The sequence below is a fragment of the Artemia franciscana genome, chromosome 16, assembly GCF_032884065.1.
Source record: "Artemia franciscana chromosome 16, ASM3288406v1, whole genome shotgun sequence".
Taxonomy (NCBI): domain Eukaryota; kingdom Metazoa; phylum Arthropoda; class Branchiopoda; order Anostraca; family Artemiidae; genus Artemia; species Artemia franciscana.
Genome location: NC_088878.1, coordinates 37,840,829 through 37,866,294, shown reverse-complemented (window position 1 = coordinate 37,866,294; position 25,466 = coordinate 37,840,829). Strand labels below are relative to the sequence as shown.

General features: G+C 34.6%; 1 protein-coding gene across 1 annotated transcript in view; it reads left to right on the top strand.

Moving 5' to 3' along the window:
- Nucleotides 1-2,733: 2,733 nt before the first annotated feature.
- The window catches only part of LOC136037418 (cell division cycle protein 23 homolog), an 89,900-nt gene continuing 67,167 nt past the window's right edge, over nt 2,734-25,466 (top strand). The window contains exons 1-3 of the mRNA XM_065720185.1: nt 2,734-2,869; nt 13,060-13,224; nt 17,018-17,130. Of these exons, the coding sequence (XP_065576257.1) occupies nt 2,787-2,869; nt 13,060-13,224; nt 17,018-17,130 (361 nt within the window). The 5' untranslated portion in view covers nt 2,734-2,786. The remainder of the gene's footprint in view (nt 2,870-13,059; nt 13,225-17,017; nt 17,131-25,466) is intronic.

Here is a 25,466-nt window from a genome sequence, read left to right as displayed (position 1 = left end):
CATCAATTTTTGGAGATTTGGTACAAAATGGGCAAGTACGTTTTTTAAAAACTAATTCCCTGTTTGTCTTTAAAGTCTAGGAATCTGCAATATCTGAAAATGAAAACATAAAATGAAAATTTTAATTATTTCTGTGAACAATATCCGTATGAATGTGGCATTTTGAAATCTTTTCGTAGGAAAAATGCTTCTCTTTGTTTTAGAAACTAGTAGAGATTAGTAGCATGTGTAACTTCGCCTAAATATGTAAACACCAGCAGCAAGCACAAATTCTTCTAAAAATAGGTATAAATATGCATCGGTATAATCCAAAAATGTATAGGTATAAAATTGTTCTACTAATATGGACCTATTCGGGACACCTTAATGCTTCACAGTCCTTTTGCCTTTTGGTGATTTATTCTAAAAGAAAATGGTGAATTTTTATTGCTTTCAGTGGCAACCCTGGCTATGCCTGATTAAACAATTTTTGAAGAGCTTCTAAATTTAAGACTGGTTAACACCGGCTTGTTTAAACTCGGATTCCAATATGTTTCGGGAACTTTGAACATGAAAATTTCGTAATTAGTTACGGTCATTCGAACTTTGTAAAAGTGTCGTGTCGTAACAAAGTACGTTTATCTTGGCAAAAGCATTTGTTCCACAGCATAAGAATATACGCGGAGTATATATATGTATATACTCTTATGCAGTAAGTTGGTCATGCTTGATACTCGGGGTTGCTACCTTCAGTGATTGATCACCAAATTCGGTGACTTATCTTAAATTAGTACGTCATCATAAAATTTGATGATTTTACTACGCTTGAGTTACAGCTTTTGAATATAGTGAGCTAAAATCTGATGAGAATACTATTAAATTGTATTGATTGTCAGTGGATGATGAATTCATTGTATTTAAAAATAGCCTATCATAGGTAGCACAATAGTGCTGCCTAAGGTTAGAGCGATATGGGTACAATGTATTATTTTCGTGTTTTAGTTTTCTAGTCTTTGTTGTTGTTTTTTTAGACCAGGGCACTTCGTATAGAAGGAGTTGTCGTAAAAATTTTGAAAGAGACTCATTCGATTAGAAATTGAAAGGGCTGGCCCCCTTGTTAATAGTCAAAATTGATTGAAGGACAACCAGTCCCCTCCCCTCCCCGTCCATCACTTTCCAATATTTATCGAATCCAAATTTTGAAATAGCCATTTTGTTTAGCGTACATGAAAGTTCCTGAAATTGTGTCTTAGAGGATGACAATCCCCAAAAGCCCTCAGGGCAAGGGTTGTAAGTTATGCGCTGGGGATATATCAGGTTTTTGTAGAAAGAGTGATTGTGTAAACTTCAAATGGGGTTTACTGGATTGGTAATCAGATTGTCTAGAGCCCTTCTTACAGTGAAAGGGGTTGGTGGGTAGCTACTCCCTCTCCCCCACACGTAATTTTTTCCTGAAATGTATCTTATAGAAATTTTGAGAGAATAATTTTTTAAAATAGTCTAAAGATCACATAACAAGCCAATGGGGTTGACGCAGCCTCCCAGAGTCGGAGGCAAGGGTTGCTATTTGTACACTGAGGCCATATAAATCTTTATGGAAGAAGTGGTAGTGTGAACTTTAGAGGAGGCTCATTTGATTGTAAATGCAAGGTTCTAGCTCTCTTTTAAGAGTAAAAAGTGACGGAGGGCAACTAGCCTTCCGCCCCTTAATATCCTTTTTTCCAAACGCATCCCATTGAAATTGTGAGACAGCTATTTTGTTCACAATAGTCCAAAGAGCATATATCAAGGTCGTCAGGGTGGATACAGCCCCTCTTCCCCCCTCCAGAGACAAAGGGTAAGGGTTGTAAATTATGCCCCAGGGCACATGAGTTTTTTTTGGAATGGGTGGTTGTATAAACGTCAGGTCGGAAGGGGCTTATTTCACTGAAAGCTGAAAGTTCTAGTGGCCTTTTTAAGAATCAAAATTGAATGGAGGGCTACCTTTCCTCTCCCCCTGTGCCAACATTTCAGTTTTAAGAAATATTTGGATGTCAACCTCCACACAGTCCTTGGGCCAATTCTTTTATAGCTGATATATAATATATATTATTGAAAAAGGTATTTATTTTAAAATTTACTTTCAAAACAGACGATGGGCATTCAGATAAACCTATCAAAGAATACTGAGTAGAGTTTTGAACTAAATAAAAACATGTTACGCGTATATGGATTGTGCAAAGGGTGTGTAACTCAGGAACGACTAAGTATATTAATTTGAAACTTTTAGAAAATGATAAGGGAGATGATAAAAAACAATATTTCCATGCTACCACTACTGCTACTACTACCACTACTACTAACATACCACTCAACTTACAAGATTGAGAGAAAATTCAAACTAAATCAAAAGATGCTAAGTGCATGTACATTGTGAAAAGAGCGTTTCTTGTACAGAATTCTTACCAAAAACTGCCTTGACGCTCATTGATCTATCATTTAAAACTAGGATAGACAATGCGGAGCAAAAGCTAATCTTTAATGCTGATAAACTATGTCCCCTGAAATTTCACTTTCTCCATTTTGCCAGGCAAAGGTGAAATCTGTACATCTTTAAATAATTTAAGATAATTTTAACAATATGTTCATTTATAGGTGATTTAGAGAGTATAAAGAGAGGAATTCCTGTGTCATTTTGTTTTCGCAGTATATGCGCTTATTTTGAATTTGAATTTCGAATTCTTTGAATTTCGGCGATCTCAACTTGAACATAGTCAAAGAAATACGGCAATTAAAAACTGATTACTGTTGATTCAAAATATTTAAAGATGGAAACATGGGACTTATCTCATGAGCTTATCACAGGCATCCAAGCTTGTAAAGATCGAGGGTTACTTCATTCCAGCAAGTGGTAAGGCTTCTTAAATAGATTATGTTGAAATTATAGTTTCCTTGGTTCTTACTATTTTGAAAAGTAAGCCTAATTGTGCTAAATCAGCTAGGCTAAATGAAAATTTCATGATTGAATCAAGCCACTGTTGGGTATGGAAATGTTTTAATGGTAAAATTCTAGTTGAGTGACTTCTTGCTATCTCAGAAAGGGCTTAGATTAGGAAAATGAAACTTTCAGGGATGGGTCTACAGGCTAAAGTATATCCTGGGAAGGTATTTTAACGTACCCACCTCCACTCCTTCTCCCTCTAGAGAGCCCTGAAATTCACCTAAATGACAGGTCTACACCTGTTAAAATTTTGACCAAACAATATTTTACCTTAGTTTTCAGTTACCAGTTGCTTTTTCTCTGCCTTTAGTTCTGAAAATGCAATTCCTGTTATTTTAGTAGTATTCTGAGCCATATCAATATTTTTTTGGTAAAATTCTAGTTGAGTGACTTTTGGCTAGCTTAGAAAGGGGTTAGGTTAGGAAAATGAAACGTTTGGGAATGGGTCTACAGGCTAAAGTATATCCCTGAAAGGTATTTAAATTGAAATTTTGACCAAACATCATTTTACCTTAATTTTCAGTTACCAGTTGCTGTTTCTCTGCCTTTAGCTCTGAAAATTCAATTCCTGTTATTTGTGTAGAATTTTGAGCCATATCAATGTTTTTATCTCAAAATCTAGGAAATGTATTTGTGTGTCTTTAAAATCTTATAAATTGGGATTGAGTAAAGTTGTGAAGCTGAAAACAATTTTGTTTTAAAGCAGAAGATCTATTTTGCAAGGTTTCACTTTTATAACACACATATTTTTAAAGGTCAGGGCCCTCTAGAGGGAGAAGGAGTAGAGGAAGGTACTTCAAAATACCTTCCCATGACATACTTTAGCCTGTAGACCCATCCCTGAAAGTTTCATTTTCCTAACCTAACCCCTTTCTGAGATAGCAAGAAGTCAATCAACTAGAATTTTACCATTTTTTCATAATTTAGGAAATGTATTTGCATATCTTTAAAACCTTATAAGTTGGGATTGAGCAAAGTTGTGAAGCTGAAAATAGTTTTGTTGTACTTCACTCAAGCAGAAGATCTATTTTGCAAGGTTTCACTTTATAACACACATATTTTTAAAGGTCAGCACCCTCTAGAGAGAGAGGGAGTAGATTTAGGTTCTTCAAAATACCTTCCCAGGACATACTTTAGCCTTTAGACCCATCCCTGATAGTTTCATTTTCCTAACATAACCCCTTTCCAAGATAGCCATAAGTCACTAAACTAGAATTTTACAATTGAATCAATTATAGTGAAATTCTAGTCTCCTGGCTTCTTACTATTTTGAAAAGTAAGTCTAGTTGTGCTAAATCAGCTAAATGAAAATTTCATGATTGAATCAAACCACAATTGGGTATGCAAATGTTTTAATTTGCAATTAAAACAACAAATATATTTGAAAGAGCACACAAAAAGGAATTGATTATCCTACTAGCCCATGTTTGCCTTGTCCCTATGCCTATATAGCCTACCTAATGGTATATCTCTTTTTTTTTCCTATAAGATTTTTGCCTTTACTAGGCAAGGGTGAAGCTAGAGTGCAAGGGTTAAGTTATTTGTGACTATTCTATAAATCCTAAAAATGTTTTTTAAACAAACAGCCAAATGCCCTCTGACCTAACTTAGCTTAATTTATCACTTATTGTCTATTGATATTTTTATATGAGAAATAATTAGATGGCACTTGTGGTGTTTAATTATATATATAGAGCAATTGAAAACAGGAAAATGCAGTTGAATTCATGTTTATTTTTCAATTTTTTTAAAAATTGTATAACAGTGAAAGAAGCAAAGATAAATGTTTCCCCCTTGCAGAATGTGTGAACTAGAATTGTTCTGGGTACTTGTATGATATACCCCAACCAGATATCCTTCATCTAAGTAAAACCTGTTTCTCTGAGGCTCAATCCTAATGAAATATACCTAAGTATAATAAACATATAATGCTTTAGGAAGCAATTTGGGCTATATATTTGCACATTAGAAAGGCGGGGGTAAAGTACAGTGGGTATACATTCCTAGTGTGTTAGGTGCAACTATTCTGCATATTATGCAGTAAGAATAGTTTCCTAACTTCACACTGCCCAAATAGCTTACTCCCCCTAATTTGCAAATAAATAGCCCTAATTATATATTATCTGTCTATTCTATCACTTCTATTTGTCTTGGCTCATGCTAATCTGAAGAAACTAACATAAAAAATGGTTTTAAGATATAACAATGATAAACAACTTGAGGATTTAGGGGTATATCATACAAGTACCTTATTCTGCATATTATGAAGTAATATGTAATATGAAGTAATATGTTAAGAAAACAATTCTTACTTCATAATATGCAGAATAAGGTACTTGTATGATATACCCTGGACTGCTCAAGTTGTTTATCCATTGTTACTTTCCAAGGGTTGGCTCTACCAGTAACAGTCACACCTCCTCTCAGTAACAGCCAATCACCCATTCCAGCAAATTGCTGAAGTTTCAGCAAATGAAGTAGCTCAAAAAGGAAAAATTCCAATCTACCCTTACTGCATTTGTAAGATGGTGCTATTAAAGATGAAATATGAGAAGATTCCTGACAGAGCTTTTAATGACCCATATGCCTCACTAGATCAGCTGTGATTAGCGACCAGGTTCCTGAATGTTTCAAGGCCAAGCCAGAATGGTTTCTTGTAGTCATTTTTCTCTAACAAAATTCACAATTAAACAGGAAACCTTCAGAGTAAGGCAAACATATTTTTTTTTGCCCCATGTGATCTCCAGTCAATTAATGAATCCTGCCTTTACTCAATGTTGCACTTTGCTGCATGGCAAGGGAGAACAAATGGATTTGCACCAGTTCTCACATTTGATCAGCTGCTCTGGTAGAAGTCAATGAAGATCCTGAAGTCTGACACCAAAAGTGAGCTGATTAGCATTGTTCTCAAGCTCTGCAGTTTCCATTTGATGATGAGTTTTATCAGATGCATAGAACATCTAATGCCAGGTTCTGGTCTGAAAGAGGTTCTGGAATATACATGCTGGTGCATATTCTGGTGTACACGCCTGGTGCAGTACTGCACATTCTCTTAGGAAAAGCAATTTCCAGAGCTATTTGTGCTCACATTCTTGTGAGCTCGGCCATATATGCCCATCTCCTTAAAGACAAGCAAGCAACCTTGGCTTCTCTAGACATGTATACTGTCTTCAATGACCTACTAGATGGATACCTCCCACCCAAAGATCTCTGTAAGAATCTTCAGCTCAAGCATCTAGATAATTTTTTCAGTCAGCAATGCCAAGACCTGCAGTCTGAGAAAATGGCAAAGCTCTAATTTCAGTATCTTGACATAGTTGAGATACTGCTCAAATTTATATGTGCCAAGAGACTGGGCCTGTGGGATCTGCACTTACAAGCTGCACTAAAGATGCTTCCGTTTCTAGCAGCATCTGAACATAGGCTCTATGTCAAGTCTGTCTGGATATACCAGCAAGAGATGGCCAAGCTCCAAACTAGTCACCCAAAAATCTTCAAAGCAGGTCAGAGCAATGCTGGGCTAGGCTCTCAGAAGATCTTGTCATCAAACAAGAGTATATACAAAGCCTAAAGACATCAAATAGTCTTACAATTGAAGATGGGATGATAGAACAGCAGAGAGCCATTTGGGTGCCTAGATCAACCTCTTGATGCAGAATTTGACAAAAATTGGTTATTTGTTACGTGAACAACATCATGACATGATCTCCAGTAGAAAGGAGTGTGACTTCAATGACACCCAGAAGCTTGTTGCATACTTTGGAGAATCTTCCCTGTTCAGTGGAGATGATCAGCTTAGAAACATTGCCAACAGCATAACGTCTTCCCCATATGTTAATCTTGACTCAGGCTGATGCAGCTGGAAAGGTGATACTAAGTAAGATGAAATGTAAAACCTTGTAGGAGCAAGTCTTCAAGAAAAAATACTGAGTGATCCTAATTAATGCCCAAAGGGCTGGATCATCTGTGGTAGTGCACATAGATCCAGAACTCCTTTTACAGCAATTTATAATAGTGGCCCAGCAAACTGACCTTCGAGAAGAATACTTCAATTACAAACTTAGTACAATTCTTCTTTCTCTTTTTGAAAGCAACAGCTTAATGAGAAAAGGAAATAAGCCAGAACTGGCGTCAAAAGTGACCTTTCAAGCTTTTGGGATTGAGTCTTGGTCACCCTCAAGACCTGTATCTGTGTGTGACATCATCTTGGAAGGGGGCTCTCTTCTGCATCAAGTTCCATGGAAGGTAGGGTCAATCTTTAAGCCCATCTTTTCTTCATATGTCCACTATGTAGAACAAGGTATACTAGTGCTATTGTTGTGTTTGATGGCTATAAAGATCGTCCAGCAATCAAAGACGTTACCTATTTACATCAAGCAAGAATAGTTGGTTGCCAGATCTTTTTACTGAAGAGATGACCTTCTGCATGAAAAGGGAAGAGCTTCTTTCTTGCAAACTGAACAAAGTATGTTTCCTGAAGCTGCTTGGCAACCATTTGGAAGCCATTGGTTTGCAAGTTCTCAACTCAGAATGAGATGCCAACATTCTGATTGCAGAAAAAGCAGTAAAATATGCTCATATTACAGACCTTTGATCAAAACATAGAAGAACAGCCTGCATGGTAAATGGCACCAAATTTGTGCAGGTCTGACACTGTAGATATTCGGTTGAAAACGTTGTTTGGTGGCTTTTTTGGCAGTCGATAGTACTCTCACTTCCACTTAAGAATTTTCGTTCAGCACAGCTGTGTCTACTGTGCTGCATTCAGCCGGCATGTTTGCTATGCTTAAGCCTTATCAGGTAGAAGGCTCATACAAAGTAGGTGTAAAAAAAAGAGGTAAGAAGAGCGTAAAGTCGCTTTTCTTTCTGCATTTCCATCTTTCAATTCTTTTCTATTCTGTAGTAGTTATGTAATGAAAACAAGGACAAAATTAAAAAAGAAAAAAGGCACCTGTCTTTAAATATCTGCTCAGACTCAAAAATATTTCCCCTCATTCCCCTCTATGCCGAATCTGCTTTTCAACAGAGGAAACAATCCAGCATATTTTATTTGATTGCCAGGCTCAGAGTGAGGAGACTGTTGCTCTTAAGCGTTTCTGCTCCTTGGCTAAGATTCCAAATACTTATACAGCTATCCTGGATTCTAACCTGCCATGGGAAATTGATCGTAAGATATTTAAGGCAGCAATTGATACCTTAAAGAAGAGAAATATTGTTTAATAAAGATTAAAGCTTGAAGAAGTCAATTTTAAAGGGACGCGATTTATCCATAGTTTTTGATTGTGCAGAAGAGAGCGGGAATGAGTAGGAAGAGCCGTATTGGTACCGGCCGGCCTAGTGCCTTAAACTGCTGGGGACAGGTAGCTCAGGTACTCGCACTTCCCACAATCAATAACAGTGTATTATTGTTTCATAATCGTATATAGCCATTGCTCGCAGACTGGAGGAGAATAGCGCTTCCAGTAGCTAGTTTTTTTTCTGAAGAAGAAGTCAAAGAGGTGAAAGGACTTGTTGTTAGTCCATATACCTCCCTACAATTTTTGGAACTGGAACTGGATATTTTCCATGTATGGAGTTTTTCTTTGCGGATAGGTGGCTCTGCAAGGCTGAGCACAAAAAAACAACTTTGAAAAGATCATATAAGCATCAATGCATGGTTGTAGCAGAAACTGAATATCAGAAGAGATTCACACAGACCTTTATAATTGTCTGTAGGAATAGATACCTGTTCAAAAATCATTATTTGTTGAGAATGGTGAAAACGAATTGAAAATTTGTGCTCATCTTTGAAAAATACCCTATGAACACAGGTCACTTGTGTGTTTTTTTTTTTGTTTTTCTTTTATGTTTTTTAACTTACAACCATCAAAAATACAAACAATAAAATGATAAATTTATGTTATATTCACTCAAATACAATCGTTTCTCGAAAAGGAAATCAACAACAGATCAACAACAGGCTGCTTTTCTTTTCATGGTTCCTTATTCTCATTTTCTGGGAAAAAATGACACTGAAGAACTAGAAAAGAGGTAATTTTGCAACGCGATAAAGATTTAGATTTTTGATATGCTATAGAGCTCTTTTTTTTGAACAAAGTGGTGCAAAAATAATTTCTGTATCATTTTTTTCCTGGTTCAACCATTTTTTTCCATTTTTTTCTCTACCGAACTGGCATATTTCCTTATTAAACTTCACTTCCTTCTGCAGTGCTCTTTTTAGGAGAGCTTTCAGTCACCCATTTTGCTCCTCTTTGCTTCTTGCAAACACCAGGATGTCAATTACAACTTTGAACCCATTTAGCCCCTTCAAAATATTTCTTCCATTGTGCTCTAAAACTTGTCTAGGGGTGAAATTATGCCAAATGGGATTCTCTAAAACCAATAACCACCATATATGGTCCTGAATGTCATTGTGCAAGATGCACTTTCAGACCCTACAAGTGACCAATGCCAAGATTGTACATCCAGTTTGCTAAAGGCAGTAGCACCTTGGAATTTTGATGTTACATCTTCTAGTGTTGGTGTTGGATAACATGACTGCTTTATGCATTTGTGCAATTTTACTGGATCTATGCATAACTGAACACTTTCATCTCTTTTCTCTCCCATTATCTTTGAATTAACCCACTCTGGGCTCAGTAACCTTCTGATTATACCCTCTCCATATGTGTAAGCTCTAGCAGCAGTTTACTCTTCAGCGTTTTAGGAACTCTTTGGGCAGGGTATGCAGTTGATACTAAACCATCCTCGAGATGGATTTTGTATTCACCCTCCAGACAACCAATACCATCAAAAGCTGTTTTGTACTGATAGAGGTGTTGAATTTCCTTGAGTCAACAGTGAGGATAAGCCTTATCAATTCCAAATTGATGCTTGACCTGCAGCCAATGATGGGGGTAGAAGATGTGCAAACAATAAAGAATTTGTGGATCACAGCTTTGCTGGACTTTTGGCTACATGGTCAGTTGCAAAATCCAACTACTGATATCTTGGAACCACAATAGCTTGTGAGTCTTTGACTAGTTGGGTGGAGCTTTGGTTTATGATTGAGCTGATTAAAGGTGGATTTAGGAATGATATTAGCTTAGGCACCAGTATCTAGCTTGAAACAAACAGGAAGCTGTTTTTTTTATTATGGGGGTAACAATTGCTTCATCCTTCTTATGCTTCTGATTAATAACATATGAGAATACTACAATTGTTGCTCGAGTACACGTGCCTGGTGTGTGGTCCATCTGCTATCCGCATTGACGTACCTATTACGCAACATAGAGTCAGGCCAAAAATGAGCAACAAGGATTATACTCCAAAACCGCGACATACCCTATGATCAAGCCCTTGTGAAACTGAATTTATCTCCACTTAAAGTCCGGCTTGAACACCTGATTCTGCAATTTGGAAATTCTGTCCTAGCCAATATGAGTCACCAATCACTACTACCCAAACAAGCCCCTCCCAATAGTCGAACTCGGTTACAAAATAAACTTCTACCCCCTAAAGTACAAACTAATCGTTGCACCAACTCATATGTGCCTTTCTTCACATCGATTTTCAATACTGAGCCATAGTGTGTGATTTTTGTTTAAATGTAAGAATTTGTAAAACGCTGAATTTAGCTATGCTACAATAGTTTTTAAATATACTCATCTCTCTCTCTCTCTCTCTTTCTCTTTTTTTCTATCCCTCTCTCATCTGCTTCAGGAATTGTGCCTGTTTGTTCACTTTCTTCATCTATCATACTAACAATCTTGCTCCATCTGACTTCTGCAAAATGATTTGGCTTTTTGCAATGGGAGCAAATTTTTCCTTTTGCTGGGCAAACATGTTTAGCTGAATATGCTCCACCACAAAAGTAGCATTCTTTACTTCTTGGGGGATTGCTTATGAATTCTCTCTGAATTTGGAGGTAATTTTGGGGTGATATGCAAGTAACAGCATCTATTTCTTGTTTGATAGGTACAGATTTACTTCAGCTGAAGAACTTTAACTGAGCCTGGACTGTTATGTGGGTTCTGCATTTTGTTGCAGCATTACCTAAAGTCAAGGACCTTCAGCTAGGAACCTCTCCTTGATTGTCTGGTTTCTCATACCACTGAGAATTTGATAACAAATCATTTCATCAGCTTCATTGTAAGGTTTGGCTATTGTCCATGTGTCATTAATGTACTTTTCCACACTGTTGCTTTCTAACTGGTCATGCTTTTAAAAAACTAACCTATCAAAGAGGGTGTTTTTCTTTGGGCCAGTGAATTTTCGGAACTGTTTTAAGAGAGGCTCCATTTTGTGGGTTTAGTCATCTTCAAATCCAAAGGTATTGAAATTTTTTCTGCCCTTTCCTCCTGTTCAAATAAAAAGGTAAGCGCACATAGACTTTTCAGTTTTCCCAGACAGAGGTTCAAAAAACCTGGGTTGTGCATATTGCTCAAATTGAATCAATTCCTCTGCAAGGGAACTAGAGTCCCAATTAATTGTAGGCTGTTGAGCATCCATGGCAACTTGAAAGATCCCATTACTGAAACCATGCAATTTTTGTTTTAATAAGATTTAGCAACCTAAACTGCCTACAAAATCATGCAACATATATACAAGTCACAAGCAGGGTACAAAAGCACAAGCATAGCAGGATGCTGTACAAGCATATAGCAGAAATTAGAGGCTATGATCCTAATACCAAAAATGAAGAAGTTGGTGAGCTTTTTCTGCATTTCTGAGAGGAGTAGCTCATTGATTCATATAAATTCATACTCATTGATACGTTCTTTCAATTAAGTTACTTTATTAAAACGTTTAATTTATGGGAAACAAAATTAAGTTATAACATCTGACATGTACAACACAAGAGTTGTCAAGAGCTTGGCTCTTGTAAAAATTACAATTATAGACCAATAAGTTCTTTTAATGTCATTTTGATTTATGAAAAGGACTTTTGATGTCACCTCAATTTCTTCCCCATTTTGTTTCGATAAAAAAGGGGTGGTATAGATATTTCCTCTTCATAAATGTGTATTTACAATGTTATAGTTTTCGGAAGTCTACCCTTGCTTTACAAACTTTTACAGACTGTGTTGTTGGTGAGGGAAGGGGATTCTTTGTCTAGGGTCAATTTTTATCAAAAATTGTTCCTGATTTATGTTTACTTAATGGTTTTTTATATGGAGTAGTTATTGTATCTATTGTTGGTTTCTTTTTACTGTTTATTCTCTTTTGATTTCTATTCTTTTTTTTAATTATCCTCGTTTAAATTGTTCAACTTTTTTAATGATGAGAATGCCTTGTTAAAAACAGGTGAAATCTTGGTCTGATTGTCCTTTTTCCTTGTTTGTTCTTACTGGCCAAGAATATGACCTATTGGGTAGATACCCAATGTTATATTATTCAGCTTGAGCTTATCTAAAGCTTTGGACAAAGTTAAAAGATGAAGCTGGATGAAACTTATCATCTTTGGCTGTACCAAGATGTAAGTCAGATAAATTAATGTCATGATTGCACACTAAGCCAAGTGAAATTTATAGAGCCTTGTGTAATACTATAATATACCATATGTTATTACTTTATGGATATTATTTTTTTTATATTGACTAAAACTCATAAAGAGAGTCAAGGAAAATAAATAAAAGAAAATTTACATGCCTCTTGGTACCAAAGCCTCTAGTATCCAGTAACATTGTCCAGTTTTTCCTTAAACACTTAACAAGTTAAAACACTTTTTAATTGAGGAATTAACAATAATTGACAATTAATTAAGAACCTGTTTCATGCTGCAGTTCTGCAGTAGTTGCAATTCTGTAAAAGTTTCATGTATAAGACGTTTTATATATATTCTTTCTTCTTGAGGTTGCAATGAACAAGCAAGAAAGCACTTACTTTTTTTTTATAAAGGTTTGCTGTCAAAGTGCCAAAAACAAAGAAATTATTGAGAACAGCTTCAAGTTCTTTTTAGTCCCCCAAATTTTGATAGATATATTTGCTTGATGAATGGTTCTTTTTTAAATCTTGCTTAGGGACTTATTTCCCTTAGTCTGAATTTTATTTGTACCACTGCCCAAGACCCTTCCAAAAAAGGCAGGTTGACTACTAACTAGCCATGTGTTTTCTTACAGGCTCTCTGAATTATTGTATACCCTTGATGATAAAAATGCCGTTTGTATACCTACACCTAAAAAATCCATTTTGGATGAAACATCAGAAGTGCAGATGGAAGATGTGTCTCAGGATAGAACATTCATTCTTTCAAAGTGCTACTTTGACCTTAAGGAATATGACAGGTAATTTAGTGTAAAGGGTGAAACATCTAACTTTGGAATTAGACTTGATCTTAAAAACTGATGAATAATTTTCCAAAATTATGAGTTAATTAGAAAGTTGGGATATTTTCATTCTAAAATGAAGCAAAATATTATTTAAATGACTGCCACGCTATCGAATCAACGCAATTTCTCAGTGCATTTTTATTGTTCGGCTGGAGCTGCATCAAAAGCAGCTTTGATGTTATTATTTCAAGGCCTCAATCTTTTCTTGAGCATAACTACAAAACATCCAATAGAATGAAATCACAGTTCCAAAGGCTCCTCACAAAAACTCCCAACAGGGTGAAATCACAGCTCCCTAGATGGCCAGATGGCCAATTGACATCAATATTTTGGGTGATTATTGGATTTCCAAAAACAGTGCACAAAAAAATCAATGGATAAGTTATCTCTGGGGTAAGTAATGAAAACAAGTGTCATCCATGTAACCCAAAAATTGTTTTCAATTCTTGGAAGGAAAAAATCTTGTAGGATAACATGGTAGCATATGCTATTGGCATTAGTGATGGTTCTTTGCTCATTTCTGAAGAGGAATAGTCCAACAATGCTCCCAGACTAACAATGACCCTATGATGTCGTTTTTTTATTAGTCGTTTTTTTTTTCACTGGAGCCTTTTAGTACAAAAAGGTATATGGGTATAAACCCAATATTATGGCGGGTCAAGCACTTCTTTTTTTGGAAGGTTTGCTTACTGTTATATGAAAATACTAATGGAAAAAAATTTTGAACTGTATCCCTGCTTCCATCCCTGTCTTCTCATATGCCAGAATGGTTCTAAGTTATAATGCTATGTTGCTGTCCCAATTCCTTGGCTTTTTCTGGTTCTGATTCCTAGTCAAATTTGTTGTGACATTATTACACTTAATGGGGGTTTGAGGAGTATTATATATATATATATATATATATATATATATATATATATATATATATATATATATATATATATATATATATATATATATATATATATATATATATATATATATATATATATATATATATATATATATATATATATATATATATATATATATATATATATATATATATATATATATATATATATATATATATATATATATATATATATATATATATATATATATATATATATATATATATATATATATATATATATATATATATATATATATATATATATATATATATATGGACAAATTGCTTTAAGACTACAGTTAACTTGAGATGTTACAGCTTGGATATGATTCTTGATTTATTAGAATTTGTTTTATATAATACTTATATAAGATTTAATGGTAATTTGTACAAACAAAAAGGGGGAATTCCCATGAGGGGGGGGGGGAATGTCAGCCCATTTATAGCTGACTTGTTTTTAAGTCAACTAGAATAGAATTATATGATGGATAAGAATAATCAAAATAATTTAGAACATGTTTTGTCAAATAATAAAAGATATTTAGATGATTTTTTGGTCTTAAATTGTAAGGATTTTATTGATATTTCTAAAAATATATATGCATCAGAGCTTACTCTTGAACCTAGTCATGGTGCTGGTCTAGAAGATCATTTCTTAGATTTAAATATTATTATTTCTGATAATAATAAATTAAGTTTTATATATATATATATATATATATATATATATATATATATATATATATATATATATATATATATATATATATATATATATATATATATAATCCAAATAATCAAAATGTATAATAAAACGGATGATTTCGATTTTGAAGTGATTAATTTCCCATTCCCTGAAAGTAATATACACTCAGATATCACATACTCGGCGTTTTTCTCACAGTTACTTCGATATGCAAGGATTTGTAGTAATTATATTGATTTTAAAAATAGATGTAAAATCTTAAGCCAAAAATTGATTTTAAGAGGTTTTTCTGCAAATAAATTAACTTGGCAATTTAAAAAATTTAGTTTTCATTATAACGAACTTTTAAATAGATACCAAAAGAATTATCTGGAAATACTTAGAGAAATTTTTGGTTAATTTTGTAGGTTTGCGAAAAGTAGATGCAGCGCCATCTATTTTGTGAATTGTGCGTCTAAAAGAGCGGATTTTTAAAAAATAGCCACATGGTACTGATGAAATCTGTAATTGTTTTAGTTCATTCAGGTTTTTCGCAAATAGTTAATATTTGTGATTTGGTAAATTTTATCACATTTAGTTTACCTACTGCTGCTAAGCAGAGGAATATATTAACAGGATAAGCTTGTTTTGGTGTTACTTGGTTGTTCTACATTTGCTTGTTTTTTTTCATAGGTATATATTTTTGGGGGTGATACCTAACACGGGGATACCATAGGTATTCTATGGTAGGCACACCACTTGACTGGGTAGAGAATATAAAGTGCCGAAACCCTATAGGCAAGTGTGTATTCTCCTGATGAGCCCTTGTGTTGGGTTGTTGCCTCTGAATTATTTGTCTTTATTGTTTTTATTGTTTTGTAAATGACGACTTATACTTATTGACGACATGACTGCCTGTCGATGGATTATTCTTTATGGTTGATTGTGTATGGCTATGCTGTTTGACCTGTGTGATTGTATGGATGAGTAGGGTTAAGGCCTCATTCAAGTGCTGGTCTATATTAATCACTAATTTAGGAAAACAGTCTTCCTTTTCTCCTTCTGTCTCCCTTTTTTTTTTTTTTTTTTTTTTTTTTTTTTTTTTTTTTTTTTAATGTGTTTGTGCTGTTGCATTGGTGATTTCTCTTTTCGTTATATATATATATATATATATATATATATATATATATATATATATATATATATATATATATATATATATATATATATATATACATATATATAAAATTTTATCTGCAAATGCATAATGTTTTAATAGCTTTAGACAGGATTGGCTAAAGAGTCATGCACACCAAGTGTTGGCCCTCAGAATATTTCAAGATACATCAATTGTCCTGTATTTAGTTTTAATTTCAATATTTATTGGGATTTTGATAGACCCACCCAGACAAAAATATTTCAAAATATTTCTGTTGAAACAAACATCTATTTCAAAGGAATTAAAAAAGAATTGATATGTATGACTTGGATTATTAAGGAACAAATTATTGTTGAATTATAACAAAAATTACCTATTTGGCCTCTCATATTAAACGACAAAAAAAATTTGTGGTTGTTAAAGTATGCAACTACATAGCCTCATTAACAATTAACGTTTTTGTAATATTAGTTTCTTTTCAATTGGAGATTTTTGCAGTCTAACAACTATTGGACATATATGAATAGTGTAGGGAAACCTAAAATTTTCTTTGATTCAGAAGTCAGTCTTTTTGGTCGAATCATTATGAGAAAAAAAATTTCCTTGATTCCAAGGGTGATTCAAATCTTAGGAAAAATCTCAGGTTTTTAAGATTCCTAATTCTGACTCCGTTTTATTGTTTCAACATTACTTGCAATTTGGTAATTTCTTTATTTACAGGTGCGCATATTTTTCTAAAAAACTGAAGACCAAAAAAGGGAAGTTTTATTTACTGGTACTCACAATATTTATCAGAGGAAAAGAAGACATACTTGAATAGTATAGGGAAACGTAAAATTTTCTTTGATTCAGAAGTCAGTCTTTTTGGTCTAATCATGAGAAAAAAATTTCCTTGATTTCAAGGGTGATTCAAATCTTAGGAAAAATCTCAGGTTTTTAAGATTCCTAATTCTGACTCCGTTTTATTGTTTCAACATTAATTGCAATTTGGTAATTTCTTTATTTACAGGTGCGCATATTTTTCTAAAAAACTGAAGACCAAAAAAGGGAAGTTTTTATACTGGTACTCACAATATTTATCAGGGGAAAAGAAAAGGATTGAAGATATGTCAGAGTCAGAAAGTAAGTATGAAATACCTAATAACTGAGGACTTTTTGTCTCGGCTGTGGAGGCGAAATTTTCGTAACCTTTTGCTGAATGAAGTCGGAGTTGGACTTCATTCAGAAGTCCAATGAGAAGTCTAAAGTCCAGAAGTCCAAAGAACAGAAATAATTTAAGACCCAAAGTGTATGGGAAACTATAAGAGTGGAAACTTTGGCAATTTAACATGAAAAGATAGGGGTTGAAAACTACTAGTGCCAGACGCAGCGTAGTGGCTGGCGAAATCATTAAAATGGCTTTAAATAAGTAGAAAAAATTCAAGTCAAACCGGATAATTGGTAAAGGCCTAATCAAATAGTATTGCAAACTCACAGTTTCCCATGTTCTTTGGGCCTGATCTGTATATTAATATCACTTAGAGGTGAAGTCTCTGTGTAAGTCATAAAAATCAAGTATTTGGTTGTTTAGGTTAGGCCAACCTACTGTTTAAAAGACATATATAAGGCCTAGCCTATTTGTCTATGATGGCAAAGGGTTATGCCTAATTGTCTTGTTAACATAATTAGGCGTAGTACATATAACTAAACCTAATTATTTGTAGGCCTAGGTTTGATGAGGGCAAATCATGGCAAATTAATTAGGCTTAAAAAATGGCAAATTTGTCAGTTGCTAGATGGCGTTGGTGATCTTTTTTTTACACTAGTGCCAGTTTCCACTCTTTTGAGTTACCAATACTCTTTGATAAGACCCTTTGGAGTTGTAGCTATTTGTAAGACTCACGCCAAATACTCGTACATACCACTCAAAAGTGGCAATAACAAACAAAATTAATATAGTGGGCCAATTATAGACTATAATTAGCCTGCATTATTACTTTTCTTCTTTTCTCTCATTAAAATAAATTCCTCTCATCAATTTTTGCTCTGAATTAGCAGGAATATTGGAGTCGGGGCTCTCACTTCTTTGAAGAAAGTGTTAATGTTTGAGGCGTCGGCTGTAAAGTAACCCACTTCAAGCACTAGTGGAAGTGACTAATGCTTTACTGAAAGCCAAAAATATATAAAAGTAAAAAGGCAAATTGTCCTTTACACGCTCAGTTTATTGAATGCATGCCTAATTGTAGCTTGCACCAACTTTGTGTAACAAAAATAAAACTTCCAGAAACAGATCAACAGCAAACAACAGCCCCAAGGAAATATTACAGTGCTAAATCATGATTTACAAGCTTTTGAAGAATTTGGAAAATTGTGCTCTATACAACTTTTTGTAATTAGTTGTAATTAGTTAATGAGTAAGTGCAGTTATTATTCTGAAGTGAATGCTATTTGAACACAAAATTAATTTCTCGCGAGTTATTTCAAAATTGTAAGAAATGGTTAAGTCTAGTAGTTTAACTTTCCTTCTCTATGCCTCAATGTCGTTCCTATTCAACCTACGAGTATAATTGAAATGAAAAAAAAAATATATAAATTGAATTAATATATATATATATATATATATATATATATGTATATACATATCTTAACTATACATAATCTTCTAGACTTAACTGTTCTAAATTTAGCATTCCGTGCGTGACTTCTTTAAGGTGGTTGGGCATTACCCTTACTAACAATTTAGTCTCTTTTCGTAATAAAATTGTTTCTGATGCTAAGGTTAAATTTCAAGTGGGTTATTCTAAAATTGTTGCGAACAGGGGGAAATACAACCGCAAAGCCCTTTCACAAATTTATTCTTGCTTTTGTGATCACTCGGTTTTATATCTTTCTGGATTGTATCCTGTAATAAAAAGAAAAGATTTAAAGGCTCTCAAGTCATCTTATTTTCGTTTCCTCCGATTTTTGTTGTATCTTCCTCCCTGGTACAAGAGCAGTGATATGGTAACAAATTTCGGGGCTCCAGATTTATTAAATAAATTTAATGTGCTAAACCAGAAACTATCCAACTCGATACATTTGACTATTAACCCTTTTCATGGTCTTCTAAAATGTTTTCTACAGTAATTTAATGTGTTATCAGAAGTTGTTTTTTTTTTCTGTGTGTTTGATTTTTACTCCGCTGTTTCAAGTATCTATCTATCTATCTATCTATATCTATCTATCTATATATATAAAAATAAGTTGTCTGTCTGTCTGTGGATCTGTGGATCAGGTGACGTCATGTTTCGGCTGACGTCATGAAATTAGTTGCCGTCATTTTTGCTTTGAAGGTGACGTCATTCAAGTTATATAAGACATATGTTCGCGTAGAAATCTATTAATGTTTAAGTTTACAATGACTGATGAAGATGCTCAAAGAGTCTATGGGCACACGTAAAAACATTAAAATTAACTACAAATATGCGTGTCCGATTGCAAAACGATGACTCTGGTCAAACATTTTCAGATCAATTGCTGGCAATTGGAAACGGAAAGCTCCCAGTAGACTCAATTTCAGGACGTATACAACTACCTGCTGATTTCTGTAATTTAGTGACGTCCAAAAATGAATTGATTGAAAAAGTATTTCCGAATATTCTAAAAAATTATAAAAATAATAAATGGCTAAGTGAAAGAGCGATTCTCGCACCCAAAAATATAGACGTCCACGAAATCAACAATATTGTTTTGACCAAGATTCGAGACCAGGCAGTCCTTTACAAGTCAGTCGACACAGTTTTGGAACCAAATGAAGCGGTTAATTATCCATCTGAATTTTTAAATTCCATAGATCTTTCAGGGTTTCCACCACACGTGCTACAACTAGAAATAGGCGTACCAATAATACTTTTAAGAAATATCAACCCACCAAAGCTTTGCAATGGCACGCGACTTGCCGTAAAAAAAACAATGGAAAACCTAATAGAGGCCACAATCTTGACAGGGCCTTTTGAGAGTGAGGCTGTTCTTATTCCTCGCATTCCCATGATTCCAACGGATCTGCCTTTTCAATTTAAAAGATTGCAATTCCCAATTCGATTAGCATTTGCAATCACCATTAACAAAGCTCAAGGTCAATCATTAGAAAAATGTGGTATAGATCTTAATACTGATTGTTTTTCCCATGGACAATTGTGCGTTGCATGTTCGAGGGTCGGTAAACCTGACAATCTATTTATATGCAGCGACAATTGGACAGCGAAAAATGTTGTATATTCGCAAGTTTTACAAAGTTAATTTGTATTGTATCTACCTATCTATCTATCTATATAAAAACGAGTTGTGTGTATGCATGTTTGTTTGTTTGTAAAAAGAGCGTTTGCATATGACGTCATTATTAGTACATACGGCTTTGTATATGCACAGACAATGGGAAAGCCAAGAATGTTGTATATTCGCAATTTTTACGTAGTTTAACTCCTGGAGACGAAATGAATGCTTGCCTGAAAAATTCTAATTTATGGGCACACGTAAAAATATTAAAATTAACTACAAATATGCGTGTCCGATTGCAAAACGATGAATCTGGTCAAACATTTTCAGATCAATTGCTGGCAATTGGAAACGGAAAGCTCCCAGTAGTGGGAAAGCCAAAAATGTTGTATATTCGCAATTTTTACGTAGTTTGAAACACATATATAAATCTATCTATATTCACATGTGGGACACAGGGACACAACTACAATGGCGCGTAACTAATATGGTGCGTAACGACTTACGCGCGCGGGGGGCTTGGGGGGGCCCCCCAACTAGGTGTTGGGGTGGCGCGACGCGCCACCCCAACAGCTAGTATATAGATAAAAATAAGTTGTCTGTGTGTGTGTGTGTCGAGTGACGTCATGTTCGTGTGTCGACTGACGTCATGTTTGTCGACTGACATCATTATAAGGATTGATCTGTATGCGTCATGAAGTTGTTTGTCGACTGACGTCATGTTTGTCAACTGATGAAATTACATACCGGGACACCAGGACACAAATGACGACCGGGACACAGGGAATATAAATGACGACCGGGAACCTCAAAGAGAAATTAGAGACTGGGACACCCGGACACAAATCAAGACAGGGACACAGGGAATATAAATGACGACTGGGACACAGGGTCACATCTATAACGGGGACGCCGGGGGGACAGGTGGGATATATAAATGACGACTGGGACACAGGGATTGTTCGAATAGAAATTACAGACCGGGACACCGGGACACAAATGACGACCGGGACACAAGGACACAGGGAATATAAATGACGACCCGGACACTCAAAGAGAAATTTCAAACTGGGACACCGGGACACAAATGACGACCGGGACACAGGGAATATAAATGACGACCGGGACACAGGGACATATCATTAGAATAATGAGGTATAGATCTGAATACGGATTGTTTTTCCCATGGACAATTATATGTTGCATGTTCAAGAGTCAGTAAACCTGACAATCTATTTATATGCACAGACAATGGGACAGCGAAGAATGTTGTATATTCGCATGTTTTACGTAGTTAAAACATATATATATATATATATATATATATATATATATATATATATATATATATATATATATATATATATATCTATCTATATATATAAAAATAAGTTGTCTGTGTGTGTGTGTGTGTCTGTCGAGTGACGTCATGTTTGTGTGTCGACTGACGTCATGTTTTCGACTGACAAAATTACAGACCGGGACATCGGGACACAAATGACGACCGGGACACCGGCACATAGGGAATATAAATGACGACCGGGACACTCAAAGAGAAAGCGACCGGGACACAAGGAATGTTCGATTAGCAATCACCATCAACAAAGCACCGGGACACAAATGACGACCGTGACACAGGGAGTATAAATAACAACCAGGACATAAGTAAAAAAAATAAAAAAACTAAAAAAGCTAAAAAACTAAAAAAACTAAAAAAGAAAAAAAAATAAAAAAGGAAAAAAAAATGAAAAATAAAGGAGAAAAACAAAACTAAAAAAAAATAAAAATAAAAAAAACTAAAAAGAAAAAAGAAAAAAAACTAAAAAAACTAAAAAAAAAGTAAAAACCAAAAAAACTAAAAAGAAAAAAAGGGGAAAAATACAAAAATTTATTTCATCATATACCATTTCAAAAACAAATGTATATACAGACCGGGACACCGGGATACAAATGACGACCGGGACACAGGGAATATAAATGACGACCGGGACACAGGGACACAACTGCAACGGGGACGCCGGGGGGCACAGGGGGATATATAAATGACGACGGAGACACAGGGAATGTTCGATTAGCAATCACCATCAACAAAGCTCAAGGGCAATCATTAGAATCATGAGGTATAACTAAAAAAAACTAAAAAAAGGTAAAAAACTAAAAACTAAAAAAAAGACCAATTCAAAAACGAATGTATATACAGACCGGGACACCGGGACACAAATGACGACCGGGACACCGGGACACAAGGAATATAAATGACGCCCGGGAAACTCAAAGAGAAATCACAGACTGGGACACCGAGACACAAATGACGACCGGGACACAGGGAATATAAATGACGACCGGGACACAGGGACACAACTACAACGGTGACGCCGGGGGGCACAGGGGGATATATAAATGACGACGGCGACACAGGGAATGGTCGATTAGCAATCACCATCAACAAAGCTCAAGGGCAATCATTAGAATCATGAGGTATAGATCTGAATACGGATTGTTTTCCCATGGACCATTATATGTTGCATGTTCAAGAGTCGGTAAACCTGACAATCTATTTATATGCACAGACAATGGGACAGCAAAGAATGTTGTATATTCGCAAGTTTTACGGAGTTAAAAACATATATATATATATATATATATATATATATATATATATATATATATATATATATATATATATATATATATATATATATATATATATATATATATATATATATATATATATATATATATATATATATATATATATATATATATATATATATATATATATATATATATATATATATATATATATATATATATATATATATATATATATATATATATATATATATATATATATATATATATATATATATCTATATTCACAGGTGGGACATAGGGACACAACTACAATGGCGCGTAACGACTTACGCGCGCGGAGGGGCTTGGGGGGGGGCACGAAGCGCCCCAACCAACTAGGTGTTGGGGTGGCGCGAAGCGCCACCCCAACAGCTATTATATATATATATATATATATATATATATATATATATATATATATATATATCTATTCAAAGGTAGGACACAGGGACACAACTACAATGGCGTGTAACTAATATGGCGCGTAACGACTTACGCGCGCGGGGGGGCTTGGGGGGGCACGAAGCGCCCCACCAACTAGGTGTTGGGGTGGCGGGAAGCGCCACCCCAAAAGCTAGTATATACATATATATATATATATATATATATATATATATATATATATATATATATATATATATATATATATATATATATATATATATATATATATATATATATATATATATATATATATATATATATATATATATATATATATATATATATATATATATATATATATATATATATATATATATATATATATATATATATATATATATATATATATATATATATATATATATATATATATATATATATATATATATATATATATGTATCGATATAGATATACGGAAATATGGGACATCCAAACATCGGTAGAAGCTTTCATTGACATCAAGGATATTCACAGGTCTAAACCAGAGAAAGGGGTAGTTGGAACTTCGCACAAAGTTTGCTACTTGTCCAACATTATGTATTTTTCTGTTTCTGGACTCCTTTGAATTAAAATAAAGGGTATGTAAGTTAGGCATCCTCCACTTTATGCATGTATTAGTGGTATGATCACGCATTTTCCCCTAAAGTTTTTGAAAGTAGGAAGACAGTAGCCCCAACGTGCCCAACAGTACTCCATTCAGTTGTGCCTGAAGTTTTGTCTTGTTTTCTTTTGAACCAGTTTTTTGTTTGTTTGTTTTTTCTACCCGGAATGCTGTCTACTGTTATTGTTTTTCAGATATTGTACCCTACTGGAGTAGGTGGTTGCATAGTTACCCAAAAGGGTAAGGGATGTAGTTGTCTTCTATGATCTTCCTCTATGCTCATAAAATAAGACCTGACACCTAAAAATGACGAAAATATTTCAGTTTTTGAATAATAAATATATAGTGTACATTTGTGTCCATGTTCACAAAACTACAAAAGAAAAAGCAAAATTAAAGCCTTTCGCTTGGCCTTGTATACAATTTTAAATAAAGAAACAAACAAGTTTTTCAACTGAAAGTAAGGAGCGACATTAAAACTTAAAACGAACAGAGATTACTCTGTGTATGAAACGGGCTGTTCCCTCCTCAACGTCCCGCTCTTTACGCTAAAGTTTGACTCTTTCTCTCAATTCCACTTTATAAAACAGTAAATAACTTTAGCGTAAAGAGTGGGACGTTGAGGAGGGAACAGCCCCTTTCTTACACAGAGTAATCTCTGTTTGTTTTAAGTTTTACCACAAGCGATTTTTATCATTTGTAATTTCTTTGAGATTTTTTTTGTTTCCCTGAATTTTTTTGTTTTGCCAATTAATCATTTACTTGAGTGACCATTGGGTTATACTTAAGGTTAGGGAACCCAGCTAGGAATATTATAGAATCTTTATGTTTAATAGAGGAGAGAAGGGGCTTGTACAAGAACTATCTGAGTGACAAATAATATGAAAATAAGAGAAATGAAAAGAAAGGGAAGAAAGCATAAAATATGAACTAAGGAGGTGTGAAGTGAAGACCATGGATAAAATAGCCGAGTTGTCAATCTTGAAGATCAGATGTTCTAGTGTCCTTTTTAAGATTAAGAATGAGCAGAGGGTATATACCTCCGTCTCCCACACACCTCGTATTTTCCCGAAATGTACCTAATAGAAATTCTGAGATGGCCATTTGCTGTCGTAGAAACTTCGAAAAGAGCTCATTCGATTGAAAATTGAAAGGACTAGTGCTCTGTTTGATAGTCGAAAGTGATTGGAGGGCATCTAACCCCCCCCCCCCACGCCCACCAGTGCTTCAAACACATCCAATCGAAATTTTGAGATAGCTAATCTGTCAACGTAGTTGAAAGGGCCGAAAATTATGTCTTTGAGGATTACAGCCCTCAGGGCAAGGCTTGTAATTTATGCCCTGGTGGCATATAAGGTATACATAAATTGGCTGATTGTATAAACTTCCGAGTAGGTCATTGGATTGGTAATCAAAAGTACTAGTGCCACTTTTAAGATTCAGAGTGATCGGAGGGTAGATACTCCCCCACCTCCTATTTTCTGAAAATGCATCTGATACAAATTTTGAGATGGCTATTTGTTGTCGAAGAAACTTCTCTTAGAT